The 17,747-nt window shown below is 40.9% G+C and overlaps 1 protein-coding gene across 8 annotated transcripts in view; it reads right to left on the bottom strand.

The window, feature by feature from the left end:
* The window catches only part of LOC134538193 (neurabin-1), a 174,353-nt gene that overhangs the window by 11,399 nt on the left and 145,207 nt on the right, over positions 1-17,747 (bottom strand). For 7 of the 8 annotated variants that reach the window (XM_063379270.1, XM_063379275.1, XM_063379272.1 and 4 more), the window contains 9 exons: positions 16,579-16,620; positions 14,815-14,964; positions 12,003-12,167; positions 9,772-9,891; positions 8,252-8,362; positions 6,680-6,841; positions 3,563-3,944; positions 1,370-1,543; positions 58-176 (listed from right to left, as the gene is read on the bottom strand). In XM_063379270.1, the coding sequence (XP_063235340.1) occupies positions 58-176; positions 1,370-1,543; positions 3,563-3,944; positions 6,680-6,841; positions 8,252-8,362; positions 9,772-9,891; positions 12,003-12,167; positions 14,815-14,964; positions 16,579-16,620 (1,425 nt within the window). The remainder of the gene's footprint in view (positions 1-57; positions 177-1,369; positions 1,544-3,562; positions 3,945-6,679; positions 6,842-8,251; positions 8,363-9,771; positions 9,892-12,002; positions 12,168-14,814; positions 14,965-16,578; positions 16,621-17,747) is intronic. The other variant, XM_063379271.1, reaches the window with a different exon arrangement.

The raw sequence follows: 17,747 nt of genomic DNA, 5'->3' as shown, positions 1-17,747 counted from the left end.
TACGTTTAGTGAAATCGTGTCAGAATTACCAAGCCGGGAGTAAGCGGTGCAGCGTACCTGTTCCACGGACCAATCGTTGATGGGCGCGCTCTGCCAGTAGTGGGACCCCTTCTTCTCCGCGGAGAACCCCGAGCCGAGGTCCTGGGGGTGCGGCGGTGACCAGATATCGGCCGCATCTGCGCGACAAAAACAGGTCGCAGCACCGTCTCGCCTCGGTCCTGGCTGCACGTTACCAACTGAGAGACCAGGAAGCCCCAAAAAAAAAAAAAACCAGGGTGGCCAAACCCTCAAAGCTCTGTCCACCGCAAGTAGGCGGGGCCCTTAATAGGAATGACTACTGGCGTTCCAAGGCCTGCTTGATGCACGTTAGAAGTACGCTAAATGTTTTCACAAGATGCTCTGCATCGAGAATGAGTTATTAACTTACGGTTAAAGTGTCGCTCACGTTTGGGTCATTAAAGACGATGAAGGGAGGTGAGTAATGAAAAAATGGAGTGAAAGTCTGGGGGAAATGGGAGTACCCGGAGAAAAACCTACCATATCACGGCAAGGTCCGCCTCGTTTCCTCACTGGTGAGGGATAATTTCCTTGGTGAGAGACAAGTAATCTCACCACCCCTTCTGCATCATCCGCATTAAGGCTGTTCCCTCATATCTCCTCGACCCTTTCGAGTTTAAAAAAAAAAATCTAGAGGACCAAATAATATATTTCCTGATGTTTTAAATGTTAACAACAAACCAATTTCAAGTCATTTTTGGTTTGGAATCGAACATCGGTACGAACAAAACCAAAGTATAATTTACAACTTGAAATTTGCGAGAACGAGTCACCTTGTTTCATTCATGATGTTCGTTCGAGGAATATAACAGTAATGTTAGCATCGCAGGCCGAGAACAAGCCCATGGGTCCCGTAAGAAAAGGGGGAGAAGTTGAGTGAATGTACCGTTATTTAAAGGTAAAGTAACTTCCTAAAATTGTATAAATAATGCTCATTGTTGATCATAACTTATTATTTCCGTACATCGAGTCAGAGCCTTATGTGTCCATTGTTACAACTTACGGCATCTTAGCAGGGAATTAATCCAATTTTTTATTTTTTTTATTTTTATTTTTTCCAATATTAGCCGCGAACCTGCAATTTATGGACACTTGTTGAAGTCAACATTGCTTGTGTAACTTGCATGCGTAGTCGCCTATGTGGATAGCATAATACTACAACAGCGTGCAAAGTTATTGTTTGTGCTTTATAATGTATCTAATGGTTAAAAATTATTTGGTTAAAATTATGATTCGTCACTGCCACTCCTGTTTTTTTCCCAAATGTAATGGTGTGCTGCGGTGCCCGCCACGGCCTGGGCAGAGGCCTCACCTGTCGCGACAGGCCGGCTGGGGCTGGGGTCGGCCGTCGTCACGCCCGACGACACGCTCCCCGACGACGACACGGACGGGGACGGCGGCCCCCCGTCCCGCAAGGGCGAGGCCTGGGGCTGCCAGGGCGCCTGGGTGGCGGGCGGCAGGAGCGTCTGCGGGCTCACCTTCTTCACTGCTCGCAACACACGGGCACACACACGCGTCGGTCACGCCACCGTCCTCACACGTCAGGTGGATTTCTTTCGCCTTTTTTCGTCTCTTACTTTCATTTAAGGGGCTCTTTCTAAAATTTCAACTCAATACCTCCCTTGAATATTTTCAATTTGTGTAATATCCAGGGGCGTAGCCAGGGGGGGGGGGGGGGGGGTTAGGGTTTCAACCCCCCCCCCCCCCCCATTAGCACCAAATCTTTAATTAACTTCTTATTCGTCATTCAAACAAATTTCATATTAAAATTAATAAAAAATTTTTACCATTAAAATATTTAAATTTAAGAACCGAAAACTGATAAAATAGCACTATTTTACACCTTAAAATCCAAATTTTCCCCGGGGGGGCCATGCTTCTTAACACCCTCCATACACAAATCCTGGCCACTCCACTGGTAATATCATGAGTGCAAAAATTAGCGCAAGTCTTCTAATTATTTTTACTCGCATGAATTTTTACACACTCATCATATTACACTGTTGAAAAAATCAGAAATACAATTGGAAGGGAGTTATCGAGTTAAAATTTTACAAATACCACAAAATAAAAAATAATGATGAAAAAAAGATCCAAAAATTCTACATATGTGAGTGAAACTGAGTTTTAAGTGGACAGTCCCCATCTTGCATTCTCATAAAATACTTTCTGGCACAGGGCGAAACGGCACATCAGTACAAGACAAGGTTCAAAGGTTTACATTTAGCTTAGATTAATCTTAAAGTGTTTAGATAGGGTGGTTTTTTCTTTTAAATTATATTTACTTTATAAATATGGTGCAGTATTCAACATACAAGATGCTAAAAACTTAAATTCCTTTTCCAACAAAAACAGGGGCATTTTGAGTGGCACGAGCTACATTTTAAATGAAACAAAACTAATTCTTAAATCAAATTAGTCTGACTGAATATTTTGCTATCAAATTAATACTAAAATAACAACACTCATTGAACTTCAGAATTTAAAGAAAACAATTTTAAAAATTTAATTTAGTTTTGTTTCTATTCTATTTCATTTTACTAACTGATTGAAATTTCAATGTTTAAGGGTATACCCAATTAACTAGCATTTCAATGTTCTATAGTGTAACCAGCATTCACCACTTGTCCGTATTTTCATCCTTACATACAAGACGATTTCAAAGGAATGCAAGTACTCACAGGCTGGAAAAAAGTTCAGGGCTAGCTAGATTCAGGTCAAATTTTGTGCAAGAATGTTCAGATTAAATGGAACATAACACATAGTATAAAAGTTAACACAAACACACTGAAACTGATGACACTATAAATTTTTTATTTCTTAAAAAATTATTAAATAAGTTGAAAGGCATGGTCAGTATGAGTCCTAATTATTTTTTGTGAGAGAAAGTGAACTTAATCAAATACCATGTGCAATATTAGTTCATTCGTAAATATTTCTCTATGGTACATAATGTTTTCGTTTTAAAAACAGTATCACCTGATTGAACTATACTTCCAGGGCCGGCGCGTCCATACAGGCGAACCAGACCACCGCCTAGGGCGCCAAGTAGCTGGGGGCGGCGCAGCACGACACATAACAGCTGATATAATATGTTTAATGATTATTGAAACTAGACGAAAATGGAATTTTTGAAACAGTTCAGAATGCTTATATTGATATAAGTAATTATTTAAAGTCCACGGTGACCTGTTTATGATTTGTAATAAGTAAAAAAGAAAAAAACACAAGCCTGCTTACATTTGATTGTTGACAGAATATTAGGATTATGTGATGTATTTTGAGGCATGGTCTATGGTCTATTTTTTTTTGGGGTGTTTGGCGGGGGGGGGGGGGGGGGGGGGGGGGAGCAATAAAAGTTTTTCGACAAGGGTGCCAATTTACCTTGCACCGGCCCTGTATACTTCCCAAACGAAACCGTGTTTGCAAGAGTACTTTCAGCCTTATCTCTCGTGACGTTCTCAACTATTCCTGACGATGTTTGGGGCCCGCGGCGCCGGCTCACCTCGGGCGTTGGCCTCGCTGACGGCCTGCCGTATCTCCTCGGCCAGCTGCTGAGACACCCCCTTGCAGCCCTCGGCCAGGTCGTCCCGGGGGCCGGCCCCCGAGGCCCGCCGCTCCCGCTCCGCCAGCACCTGCCGCAGCTGCTCCGCCAGCGAGGGGGGCGGCCCCGCCAGGGAGGGGGCGGGCTGGCGGCGGTGCGGGTGGTGGGGGTGGGGCAGGGGGGCGGCGGGGGCGTACAGGGCCGCCCCCGCCGCCGAGAACTGCGACACCAGGCCATGCACGCGCGAGGGCGGCTCCTCACGCGCCGCGTACTCGATGTAGAGGCGGCGCTTGTCCGATTCCTCGTCGCCCGAGCCGTCGCGGCTCTCGTCCAGCCCGTAGTCCTGCGGTCACAGCGCTCAAAGGCACTCCCGAGACAACGCAACATTTAGCCCTGTGCAGACATCCGCTTCACAGACACTCCCCAGACAACGCAACATTTAGCCCTGTGCAAACATCCGCTTCACAGACACTCCCCAGACAACGCAACATTTAGCCCTGTGCAGACATCCGCTTTACAGACACTCCCGAGACAACGCAACATTTAGCCCTGTGCAAACATCCGCTTCACAGACACTCCCCAGACAACGCAACATTTAGCCCTGTGCAGACATCCGCTTTACAGACACTCCCGAGACAACGCAACATTTAGCCCTGTGCAAACATTCGCTTCACAGACACTCCCGAGAACACGCAACATTTAGCCCTGTGCAAACATTCGCTTTACAGACACTCCTGAGACAATGCAACATTTAGCCCTGTGCAAACATCCGCTTCACAGACACTCCCGAGAGAACGCAACATTTAGCCCTGTGCAAACACCCGCTCATTCACTTATTCATCAAATCTGAATACGAATAATTCAAATATAAAATATTACCAGGTAATAAAAATCAATTAAAAATAGTAGCAATAAGTAGGGCCATGCACATTTCGCAAAAAGCTTCCGAGACTAGCTGAAAGTTAAAACACTGTAGCATCGTCTGTGTTTCGTGATTGGGGTGAGTTTTCTTTCAGGCGCATGACGATTGTCAAAACGCCGATCACAGTAATCCATTGCGGAAGCAAATACGTTCCGGGTGGCTCGGCTGAACAAGGCAACTACTTCTCTCGCAGACGGCCGCCAATCGCAAGGAAGAAACCGCCTATTGCGCGTATACCTCGTTGCAGTCTAATAGGCGTTTAGCTTTATTCGCGATAAATGCCTGCCCCTAGCAAATAAGGAATGCAAAATTTAATTTTTTTTTTCATTCCATTTAAGTACTATTAAAAATGTTTACGTGTATACTTGCAACGATGGAATTGGATATTTCATGGTACAGTTACATATTGAAAATATAACTGAAAAAAAAATGCACATAATCAGGTATTTCTATTTAGTTAAATTTACAGTCAAAGCCCTTAAATAGGAATGAGCCAGTCAAACCTCAAGTAACATCAAATTCTTAGTAGTCGAAGGAAAATTATTAAAAAAAAAATATTAGAGGAAATAAAGTCAATTAAAATATCAACACTCATAACCTCTAAATGTAAATATTTTTCTTCATACCTCACCTTACAATTTCCCAAGATATTGTACTTTTAACATCTAATTACATAAATAAAATTACAATGTGTATTGAATCTGGAAACTTAGTCCAAGAACAAAATTACAACGTGGTTTAAATGGTTCAACACTACAGTAAATCATTTTACATTTCTTGTACATCATTTTATTTTTGGAACAATTCAGCTTGGATTAAGATTCAAGGAGTAGATCGGAAGAATTACTTGGGATTCCAATTCGAGACTCAGGTCCGTGACAATTTTGGATCCGACCCATCGCTAGTACCGTTAAACAACAGTTACGACAAGGAAATGGAAAAGCGGACACGGCGTGCGAGACCGGCCTTAAGAGAGGATGAACCACGTGTAAAAAGGATCTAGCATGTGGTAAGGTTCCTCCGAGGCGGGCCGACAGGACAGAAGGACAGGACAGAAGGACAGGAGGACAGAAGGACGGAAGGACAGAAGGACGGAAGGACAGAAGACAGAAGGACGGAAGGACAGAAGACAGGACGGAAGGACGGAAGGACAGAAGGACGGAAGACAGAAGGACAGAAGGACAGAAGATGAAGGACAGAAGACAGAAGGACAGGAGGACAGGAGGACAGAAGGGCAGAAGACAGAAGGACAGAAGACCGGAAGGACAGAAGGACAGAAGGACGGAAGGACAGAAGACAGGACGGAAGGACAGAAGGACGAAAGGACAGAAGACAGAAGGACAGAAGGGGATCTAGCATGTGGACGGGTCGTCCGAGGCGGGCCGACAGAAGGACAGAAGGACAGGACAGAAGGACAGGAGGACAGAAGACAGAAGGACGGAAGGACAGAAGGACGGAAGGACAGAAGACAGAAGGACGGAAGGACAGAAGACAGGACGGAAGGACAGAAGGACAGAAGACAGAAGACAGAAGGTCATTAGGACAGAAGAACGGAAGGACTGAAGGACGGAAGGACAGAAGACGGAAGGACGGAAGACAGAAGGACAGAAGATGAAGGACAGAAGGACAGAAGACAGAAGGACAGGGGGACAGAAGGGCAGAAGACAGAAGGACAGAAGACCGGAAGGACAGAAGGACAGAAGGACGGAAGGACGGAAGGACAGAAGACAGGACGGAAGGACAGAAGGACAGAAGGACGAAAGGACAGAAGGACGAAAGGACAGAAGACAGAAGGACAGAAGGGGATCTAGCATGTGGACGGGTCGTCCGAGGCGGGCCAACAGAAAAACAGAAGGACAGAAGGACAGAAGTACAGGAGGACAGAAGTACAGAAGGACAGGAGGACAGGAGGACAGTAGGAAAGAAGTACAGAAGTACAGCAGGACAGGAGGACAGAAGGACAGGATAGAAGGACAGAAGTACAGAAGGACAGAAGGACAGAAGGACGGAAGGACAGAAGGACAGCAGGACAGGAGGACAGAAAGACAGAAGGACAGAAGGACAGAAGGGGATCTAGCATGTGGACGGGTCCTCCGAGGCGGGCCAACAGAAGGACAGAAGGACAGAAGGACAGAAGGACGGAAGGACGTCCTTACAGAGCTGCTGGAGCTGAGACCACCGCTGCCCTTCTTCCCCGAGGGCAGCTGGCGGCCGGCCAGCCCCCCGCGGGTCGCCAGCTCCGCCTTGGCCTTGGAGGCGGACACGTCTAGCAGCTCGTGGGGCGGCACGGCCCGGTCCAGCTCCTCCTTCACGGGCATCTGCGCGCACACACGGGAGCCACGCGTCACTCCCACCGACGGCAGATGCCAGGCACATTGCTCTTACTTTACGTATACAGGCGAGATATCGATGGATCAGAATGAAAAAACCTTGTATCTCAATTTTTGGACGAAAATACATTTTTTTTTTATGTTTTTGGCTGGAAAACCTCGTATCTCACAAAATGTTTGGCTGAAAGAAATAAAATGTGCATCCTACTGCTTTCTATCGGGAAAAAAAAAGAAACCGCGTATGTCAGTAGCGCTCCGCATTGTAGAGAGAAAACCTCGTATGCATTTTATGAGAAACAAGGTTTTCATTCTAAGCCATCGATATAATGGTTTTATTTTCAGGTCGATTTAGTTTTCAAAACAGGAGATACATGTATTATTATTATTATTATTATTTACAAAATCTGTTTATTAAAAAATATAGCATGTTACAAACATTTATGATACTTAAATGTTCTACGATTCCAATTTCTCCTAAACTGCGTCATTCTGACTGACGATGCATGGTATAATTTTTCGGAACAAATAAAATAAATCCGTTAAGTATTTCTGTGTTCGAAAAAATGTTCCAAGGTCGTAATGTAAGAATTAGTAACTGATAACGGTTGCAAAATTAAAAAAAATATATTCCAATTTAAAAAAAAAAATTGTGGTACAAAACGTCATTCTTAATAAATTACTTTAATTCAATTTAACGATTAAAAGATTAGGTATTTTAACATTAGAGTTATGTTTTGGTTGAAAAAGGCTGATACAGTTTTGTGATTTTAATTGCATTTTAGTGCTCTATGGTGTCTTAACTTTAATTTCTGTGTTATGTGGTTTTTTGACATTTTTTCGGTGTTATTCTGGTTTTATCGCAATTAACCATATAATCTTGTCCCTATTTAGATAAATTCAAACCTAAATAATACAAATCTGGAAAGACCATATTTTTGTCACTTTGCAAATTGCAAGGTTTGTAATAACTAAACTATTACAAAATGTAATCATTTTATTATATAATTTCTAATACAAATTAAAATGAAGTTAAACTAGCACCCAATTTTACACAGCACCAAATGGACTTTTTATTTTTTAGAGATTGGAAATAAAATTTAAGGATGGCTAAACCTGTGGCTCGAAAAATATTTTTCTACTGTATCACATTTAAAAGAATTTCAGACAGAAGAATAAAGCAAAGGTTAAGAAATTATGTACCTCCAAGAAGGCTTACTGCCATAATTTTTAAAGGATAAAATTTCCAAGACCCATGTTCCAAAAGACAACTTTTTTTTTTTTTTAATAGGTACTCTGTAGTTATATTTTATTTTAAAACTTAACAACTAAGATTAGGCTTGACTGTATTCTAACTTAAATAAATAATAAAACTGCAAATTGATGCAGCTTCACAATTACCTTTCTCTCTACCGTAGCAGTCTTATCTCCATCTTCAGGGCTAATATCTGATATTTCAGTGTCCGACAGTTCCGTCTCCAACTGTTGCAACAGTGGTTTCACCGGAGGAGGCTAGAAATAACAGCAAAAATTATATGAATTGTGGGCATTTGAAAAATTACTCCCAAAAACAACCTTAACCGACAACAATTAAAATGAAAAAAACATTTTACAAGTATTGAATACTCTGGAAAAACCCCGTGTATCTTGTTAGTGCTGTATTTTCCAAAAAAAACTTTCTATATGAACCATTTTTTAACATAAAATTTACATGGTTCATTATTTTACATAACACTGTAAAAAAAAGTTAAAAAAAAAGTGCTAGTGGAGTCCACGCACGGAAAAAGTGAAACTTCTTGCTTTTTAGGTATAGATACAGATAAATTAGGTATGTTCATTTTCGACCAAACTATCCACATAAAAATTAATGATAATTTTAAACTCAAGTGCACAAATCAATAATTCTTTTCACATGAATAAATTATATTGTAGATAATTTAAATAAAATAAAAGAAATATGGCTGCGTTCAATTGTCAGCCATTACGAAAACTGAGGAGTAGACAAACAGCGTTACGATAATTCCGTAACATCACTGCTGCGTCGTTTCTACCTCTCCCCTGCCGTCTCCCCTTCCGGCCATTACAACTAGCATATAGCATGCTACGTACCTAGCTCCCCCAGTCTTCCCATTCGACCGCTAGCGCATGCGTTGGAATGGCATCTATGATACACCGTGGATCATCTCATATTTTGGTGTTATTGCAATTTTGAAGTAGCTCGGCTTCTGGGTTGAAGCCGTGCCCTTGGCAAATAATTCACCGACGTTTCGGTCGACATTGTAGTCGCCATCTTCCGGGAGCAGTTACATTATTGCATTTTTGTCTCAGTTCATGTACGATTTTTGTAATTGGAAGCAGTGACGGACATGTAACTTAGGTTCACACCTCATAAATTTCATCAATACTCCCCCAGGCATTTGATCCCGTTAGGGCGTTATCCTGGTCAGGAGAAAGATGGGCCTTTTACACGCCTGACACTGTTACCAGTGCCCAGACATGGGTTCCGAGAACTGGGAAATAGATTCGCCATTTCCAATCGCGGCGTGTTACCGGCGAGCGCACTGCTAGGTCGAGAGGTCGAGGAGACCCGATCCCAACTTCAGGCCCCACCGACCCGCCCCCCCAGCTCCGCCGTTAAACCCCCAGACCACCTACAGAGCCAGCCCCCTCTGTGGGATCTGAGTAGCTACGTCACGGAACCATACCTCTCACATCTCTGGGACCCCTCGGTCGCCCAGTTGCTCGTGATCCAGCCGAGGCCTATCCAACCTCTACTAGCTCAGCAGGCTAGTAGCTCAACACTTCCACTCGTCAGCAGGGCGGGGACCCCTCGGAGTGTTCTCCGAGCGTAGGAGGACCACTACCACCATGTTTCCCACTCCAATCCTGATAAGCCGCGACGGGCGGCGTGCGGCTCTGACCTGGTGCCTGCGGGAGAGCTGGGGCGTGAGCTGGCGGAGACTCGAGTTGTCATACGGCAGGACTGCGGGGAAGCCGGCCTTCCTCTGCGTCTCCAGTAGTTCCTGCTCCAGCTGAATCACCTGCACACCGCGAGGGGCTGCGTCTGACGCAATCCCGACCACACCCAGCACACACCCGGCACACAGGTGTAGCAATTATATTATTAGTAATTATAACAACAGCTTTTATAGGATATGTTCTACCATGAGGACAAATTAAGGTGCTACAGTAATTACTAACTTATTATTATCAGCAATACCATACTTAGGTCAAGATCTAGTACAATGACAATGAAGAGGATTCGCAGTAGATAATGCAACATTAAATCGATTTTTCACCCTACATTTTATAATACCATTTATAATTACTTCGGCCAAACTCCCGATTTTTTTTTTCCTTTCCTGTTTTTCAAAGTACCGCGTAGTAACCTTTTTTTCCTACTGTGTCATCAGTCTATCTAGCAAAGATAACAAACATACTGCGACAACAACCAAAATTTGTTTCAAAAAATATGTACATTACATGCAAAATTGACACATTGACCGTGTTCAGGTGAACGATTGTAGGTATGTTATTGTGCTTCAAATTAATATACAGTTTTTTATAACCCTTGCACTTAGTTAAAGCACTGGTTAATGGAAAAAGGAGCCGGAAAAAATGTTTCTGCACCCAGGCCCTTTAGCTTCTCTAATGGCCCTGACTGGAGAGCAAAAGCGTGCCATGCAACGCAGGAGCATTTATGTTTTATGAAGAATTTAATTTCGGTGGGGGTAAAGAACTACTCTGGCTGCTGTTTGCTTTCAAATTCATTCTTTTTTTGATGGGAATTATAGAGTAATCTTCAAAGGTTAACAGTATTGAATTTTTTAAATACTCTATTTCCTCTAATAATTTTCTTCAAATCTTTTCCCACGAATATTGAATCCTTCGAAAACTAAGAATTTTATGGTATTTTAGGATTTGATTGGTGAATTTTTAGGCTTTAACATGATAATCTGACAGAAAATATGAATTTTTTTAAATCTTGGGTTGGGTGTCACTTCGGCTGAGGATTCCACGCCGCTTAAAACTCTTAAACCATGAAAGCTACAGAGTTGAAGTAAATATAGCTTAGTAGAGCAGACTCTGCTTGTGGTCATTACGTATGACTCACCCGGTTATTATTATCAGTAATGACGTAATGAGCGTTATTGGGGAGCATTAGTCAGCAAGTCAGCAAGTGTTGTCACTCCGAGAGTAATAGACCAATTTGCATGATTTAAACTTTAATTTGTTCATGAGTGAGCACTGAGTGGTGCTAGTTGATTGTGGTATAACTATAAAGTTACTAACTTTGGTTTTGAAACCATTAATCGGAAAATTCCCTAGTGAAAAGAGGTTATGATGGAGAAAAGAAAAAAAAAAAGCGAAATCGCCCAAGCAGAAGCAATAAATTAGAAATGCAGGGAAGTGTTGTAGATATCACGTGAGGCAAAAAAACAGCCAGTGGGGCACAACGAGCCCCAGAACAATGCGCAAAATTTGTGCTCGAGTGAGCCTCAGCCTTCTACCACGCGAGAAGCGACAGGGAATGCAGAAAATGGTTTGGTAATGGATGTGGATATGCTCCCTGATGATTCTGATGTTGACATGGAGTAAGTCGAGCCAGTGGTTGTGAACGATGGGCCGAGTATGTCGCGGTTAGGTGTCGCAAAATTTTTGAGAGCTGCCAAACTCTCAAAAAAGAGACCCGTGGAGCAATGGAAGAAAGACTGTTAGATTTAGTCCGCAACAAGTAATTGACAAATAATTCTTATAGTCTTCATGATCACTTTACTTATTTATTTTATTTATTTATTGCCTTATTTTAAGTGGCGAAGTTTAGGCGTATAGCCTTGTCTTACATTTAACCACATACATCTTTACTAACTAGGTACATGCAAAGTACCTAAACCTGATAAATAATATAGCCTAGACATACCAAAAATTGTCACAAATACATTTAAATAAAAACTGAATTTTTTTTTTTTTTTTAAATTTATCTTGTACACAACATTCCCGTTCAACGTGATGGGAATTCACGAAACATAACCCTGGCGGCTGCAGTCCAAAATGCAGCCTACCCAGAATTGTTTTGGAGGGGAAAGGGGAGGGGGGTTATATATCCGCTCTGACGCCCCTGATGCAACGAGCAGATAGGCGCCCACCCTACCCTGTCTTTGAGGGTCTTGACCAAGGCGTTGTACTCCGTGTCCTTCTCTTGCAGCAGCTGCAGGTGGAACTCCTCGCGGTGGATCAAGTCCTGCTCCCGCTGCTGGAACTCCCGCAGCAGCTTCTTGGCCTTGCCGTACTTCCGCTCCAGCGCCGCGTACTGCCCCTGCGGAGACACGCCCCTCAGTCACTCCGCCGCTCCCACTTCCCGGGCCGGCTTCGTTCCCGAGACGCGAGATCCCGGCGCCGTTGTTTCAATCTTTAATTTTACTGATTCTGTTTATTCGTAAAGATAACACACTTGTGAACACACATCACATATAAACATGTTTTATGATACTTATTTTACCAGAAAATTTCATTTGACGAGGTTTCCGTGTTTTCATTTTTTTTACGAATTCTGTTCATTCTTAAAGATAACATATTTGTGAACAAACATGACATAAATATGTTTTATGATACTTACCTATATTACCAAAAAAAAAAATTTCATTTTGAATGACGGATGATGCACTTGGAACGATAAAAATAAATCTGCAAGTACATACTTGTTTGAAAAAATGTATCAAATGTCGTAATGTAAACATGAATTGCTTAGAGTCAAATAAATTTTTTCCAATCTACTCAGTAAACACGTTTTTGTGAAAAAAATTTGAATTTAATATAATAAATATTACGTTTTTCGTGATCTGAGTTAAGTTTTGATTTAAAATATGCTGATTAATTTCATGGTGTTAGTTGCATTTCTGTGCTTTATGGTGTATTTACTTTATTTTGGTTTCAACTCGATTAACCATACAATCCTGTCCCTAAACATTACGCAAGGTTTGACTGAAATACTGAAACATCTTATTAGGGCTGTTTCAATATCTAATACGGGTATCGGACATCGGCCCATAATCGGTATCGGAAAAACAAACACCCGCCCAAATTTTTTTTTGCAAATACTTGCTTTGCTTGTTTATTGATTGTGACTGAACACAGATTTTCTTTGCTGCCAGATCACGCCAATCAATTTTTATTTTTAAAGGCAAATATCATTAATTATTAAACCTTTAAGGTTTAATCATGAGTAAACAAGGGAATGTTTACCTAACAAATACGTTAGGTACAATTTTTCTTTGAGCTTGCTTTTATTTTAGATCATTTTTAGAAATTTAATAAACAAATTATGTATTCAGCTATCACCAACAAATTTATATTAAAAAAATATATATACTTATTTATAAAGTGTGGATACTTATTTATAAAGTGTGGCCAATAATTATAAATGTTGGTAGTAAAAAAAATATATGCGTGGTGATATCAAGGTACAGATGGTTATATCAGGGTATCGGTGGTGGTATCAGTATTGTTATCAGCCCTATATCTAAACTACTTGTCAGGGGTCAGATCCCAATTTTCTTAGATCCTTTTTTGAATTTGAATCACAAAGAGTCAACCGAATCTACCCTTGAATCAAGAAACTAGGTCTCAAGGGTCAAAAATAAAATAATGTGCAATTAAAAATATATATTAAAGATGGTGTTAAATTATTACTTTTTAAATGTTTGTTTATCAAACTAAGTTTTCAGAATCTATTTATATCTTAATTTTATTCACATTATTACATACAAAAAGTACAGTATCTTGGTAAATTGTAATAGGATAAGGATAACAACACAAATAGGCCCAGTGAACTTCAGAGATGCCAGTGTTGAATTTTTGGAATTCACTACAGTAAATACCCTGTTACAAAATTTCTTAAGGTACATACAAATTTAGACTTAGTAGCACTTCTTAACCACGCCATTTTATAAAAAAAAGAGGTGAAATTGTATGAATAGATAGGTCTAGAGCTGAATATTTTAAACTTTTCATGCAGGAAATTTTCTTAAGAAGTATTTTCTTAAAGAGGATTTTCCTGCGTATTTTCCCCAAATCTTTTTTCCTTCAAAACTCGAAAAATTTTAAATACTACAGACTGTGGGGCCCTTTCAAGTGGGCTAGGGCACACGACAGATAGTTGAACTGCTCCTGATCTATACACTCGGATACACAGGTATTATTTTACAAATGTATCTACAGACGATGAAATGATGATATAATTACACGTTTATGAATTCAGTAATCAAGTTACAGATAGGGACACCTGTATTTCGCGAATTTCATATCACGTCAAAGGTATTTCACAAAACACTGTAGCTTTTTCGTAAGAGTCGTGGCAAATTGTGAGGGTGCAGCAGTACGGCGACCACATTCTCATTGGCCCCGTCAAGAGCGGGACGACACCTCTCGCCGACCTCGGCCGATAACCGCAGGAGAAAAGCTACAGTATTTTGTGAAATACCTCGACACGAAATGTATCCGCGAAATACAGGTGTCCCTAATGATTGTGAAACTTAGTTTAAACTAAGTTTCCAGACCAATGCATATTGTAATCTTATTGATATAATTACAAGTTAAAAGTGCAATATCCTGGAGAATATTAACAACAGAATAGGTGTGAAAAAAAAAATTTGACCTATTAAACTTTAAAAGGTTAAGAGTATTACTAACTAGGTACATGCAGAGTAAACCTGAATAATATTGCAGCCTAGACATACCAAAAAAATTGTCGCGAATACATTTAAATTAAAAACTGAATTCCATTTTCTTTTAAAATTCATCTCGTACACAACATTCCCGTTCAGCGAGATGGGAATACATGAAACAGGTGTCCCCAGTCACAGAGAGCGGGCAGTATCATTTCGGACGTGCTCCCTCGCTCCTCTGCGCCATAGTTAACGCCGACAGGTACGGGCGGGGCAAACGCGGGGGGGGAAACAACTCGCCTGCGACTGCTCCAGCATGTCCTGGTAGGCGGACGCGTCCTTCCTGGCGGAGTGAAGCCCCCGCTCGGCCTCGCGAAGCTTCGCGCTGGCCTGCTGCAGCTTCTCCATCATCTCCTCCCGGCCCGCGCCGCTCCGCTCCAGCTCGGCCAGCTGCCCGGGGGGAAACACACACACACCGCCCCCGCCCTCTCGGCAACCGCTTCTGGAAAGCGACACCACTCATCACACACGTCTCACACACCAGTCTCGGGGACCAGGGCCTGACTAACCCTCAGGCTGATTGGACGTAGTTGTGCGAAAAAGGAACCAACCCACATGAAACCTATTCTGAGTATTTCGAAGTAAAAGTTAATTATAAATTGTAATTATTCTCCTATTGATAATATAATGTGGGTATAATTTTAATGGTCTAGTATAAATACCGATATGATAATAGCAACGACGGTACGATCAACCTTGCACTATTTTAATTTATTTTCATATAAAATATAACAAAATTGTGGGTTGGTTCCTTTTCGCATAACTACGTCCAATTAGGCTGCAGCCTAGGGCGCGAGGATCGGGAGGGGGGAGGGGGGGTGCGCTGAAATCGTGTCTTCGCATGCACTATTAATCTAGCATCACTGCATCTACCCTACATATTTCACAATTAGACAGAGACAAAAACACTAAAACTAAATGCACCATGAACTGAAAAAGCTTGGGACTCCCTGATTTTAACAAATAAATTTTGATAATTTTAAAAAGCGCGCGTAAAACAACGAACGCTTGACTTGTCACTCGAATCTCGGTCTGCGGTCGAGTGAGAGAGTGAGCGAGCTGGCAACAGCGCAGCTTGACGCGTGCGATGAAACAAGTCAACCTCCCCCCCCGCACAACAACACCCGCACCGAGGAAAACAATCGGCAATCGAGTATTGTAATGAAACAAACCCAGTTACACAACAGAGGGTGTATGAGGGAGACTGGAGGAGGGGAGTGTTAGAAACAAGACAAATTGTGTGTTTTCACGGACATGGATATCTCAGGATTTTGATAAAATGTCTGACGAAAGAAAGTCTTCAGATTACTGGAAAATTTTGGTTCGAAGAACCAATGGTTAACTAGGAATAACGGTATCTGTACCAATTTTTTTTCTTCCTCTGTGTACGGGGCTGAAATCAGTGCACACAAACCACTCTGATAAAAAAAAAAAAAGCGACTGTAACTGTAAGTCTACAGTTGCAAAACTCCATTTTTTACAACGTGTGGGACAAATCGCGAATGAGTGCATCAGTTTGAACGCAGGGTGTTTGGTGGTCCTGTCAAAAACACCAAGCAAGAAATATAGTCTGTTTTGACGGTGTGGCCCAGTTTGACATGCCGGATGATTGGAAACGTCACTTTTTGCGCAACCTTTAAGGTAATAAGCATTTTTTTATACATTTTCCCAAAATTAATGTTGAAACCATTTGAAATATGCTCCTTAGTCAAATTACGAAAAAAGAAAGAAAAAGAAATATGGCCTCAAAAACTACACACTTTCATTAAGTAAAGAGCGTACTGGACATAAAATAGCATTACATGATAAAAATCATGTAATCCCAGTAAACGTAACGGATACTTTTAATTTTTAATTTAAATAACGTAGAGAGTGGCTAGTGGAAACCAATTTCTTGACCAAATTTCCTTTGTGTCAAACACTGATAATATAACTCATGAACAAATCAATGAGTACAAGGCCATTTTGCTGGCAGGTTCGCACCCAGACACAAACAGTGCTTACCTGCGCTTTCAGTCTCGATATTTCTCCATCTTTCAACTGAGTCTGGAACCACAATACACAGAACGTTCTTCAAACTACACGCACATGCGACACAGACAACGGGAAACAAACTAAGCTACTTGTTCCTCGAAATTTGTTTACAAAACGAAAAAAAAAAAAAACTGTTTGTGAAATCATCATGCAGTACATTAAGAAAATAAACAAGTTGCAAATGAAATATTAGTTCATCTTCCAAAATAATATTAGGAAAAAAAAAAGACATTTTCTAAATTATTATAAATCATATTTCATGTCATACCCTTGTTATATTAAATTTAAGGGTGAAATGACACAAAAATAAGAACCCATAAATTATTATATATAAAAAAAAAGTTTTTAAATTTGAGTTGAAGAAAAATAAATTTAAAAAAAACTGTGCAGATTTATGTGCTTCATCAAGCACTAAAACTAAGAGAATAATCTATAAGAAATCAAACTTAAATAACTGAATAAAGATATTCTATATTGCATGCCAAGATAAACAGTCTCTGTTCACAATGCTGTTTATTACATTTGTTTTTGTTAGTGGTTTTCGTGAATGAAAATATTACTCAGCTTCTACTAGGGTGAAAAAGGTGTGCAGTTTCTTGCTACAATTTTTACCTCTAAAGTAAGAAAATGTATAATACTGTTAACAAAAATAAATGTGGGTGTAGTTCAGTATACGGTGCATAAAGCCTCAAACTCTCTTCGACTAGACTTGATTGATTGAGACTAAACCAAACTCTAAAAAAGTTAATAACAACTACGCTAATGTCCAGGGGCACACCAGAATTGAACAACGGTTTACCTAACTCAGCTACCAGTAGTCTGGCTTCAAACGATGTAACTGATTGCTTATACCAACCAGCAAACACAAGAGAAAAATTGTTAGCATATGAAAATGGTTCTGTGAGATTCAAGCACAAAAAATTTATGGTTGATTGACCATTGTTAACAAAGGTAATACTCTAATTTCAGTACTTCAAACAAGCACAGATAATAGTGTTGTATTCTACATTTAGTTCCTGACATCTAAATGATTTTTGAAATAAATTTCAGTTTAAACATTCAAGTGTTTATTCGTTGCTTGCACTGAACATAGTTAAACATTTAGAGCTGTCTCTACTTATGACTCAGTCTTACGTTTC

The sequence above is a fragment of the Bacillus rossius genome, chromosome 13, assembly GCF_032445375.1.
Source record: "Bacillus rossius redtenbacheri isolate Brsri chromosome 13, Brsri_v3, whole genome shotgun sequence".
Taxonomy (NCBI): domain Eukaryota; kingdom Metazoa; phylum Arthropoda; class Insecta; order Phasmatodea; family Bacillidae; genus Bacillus; species Bacillus rossius.
The sequence above is the reverse complement of the archived record's forward strand: the minus strand, read 5'-3'. Positions and strand labels throughout refer to the sequence as shown.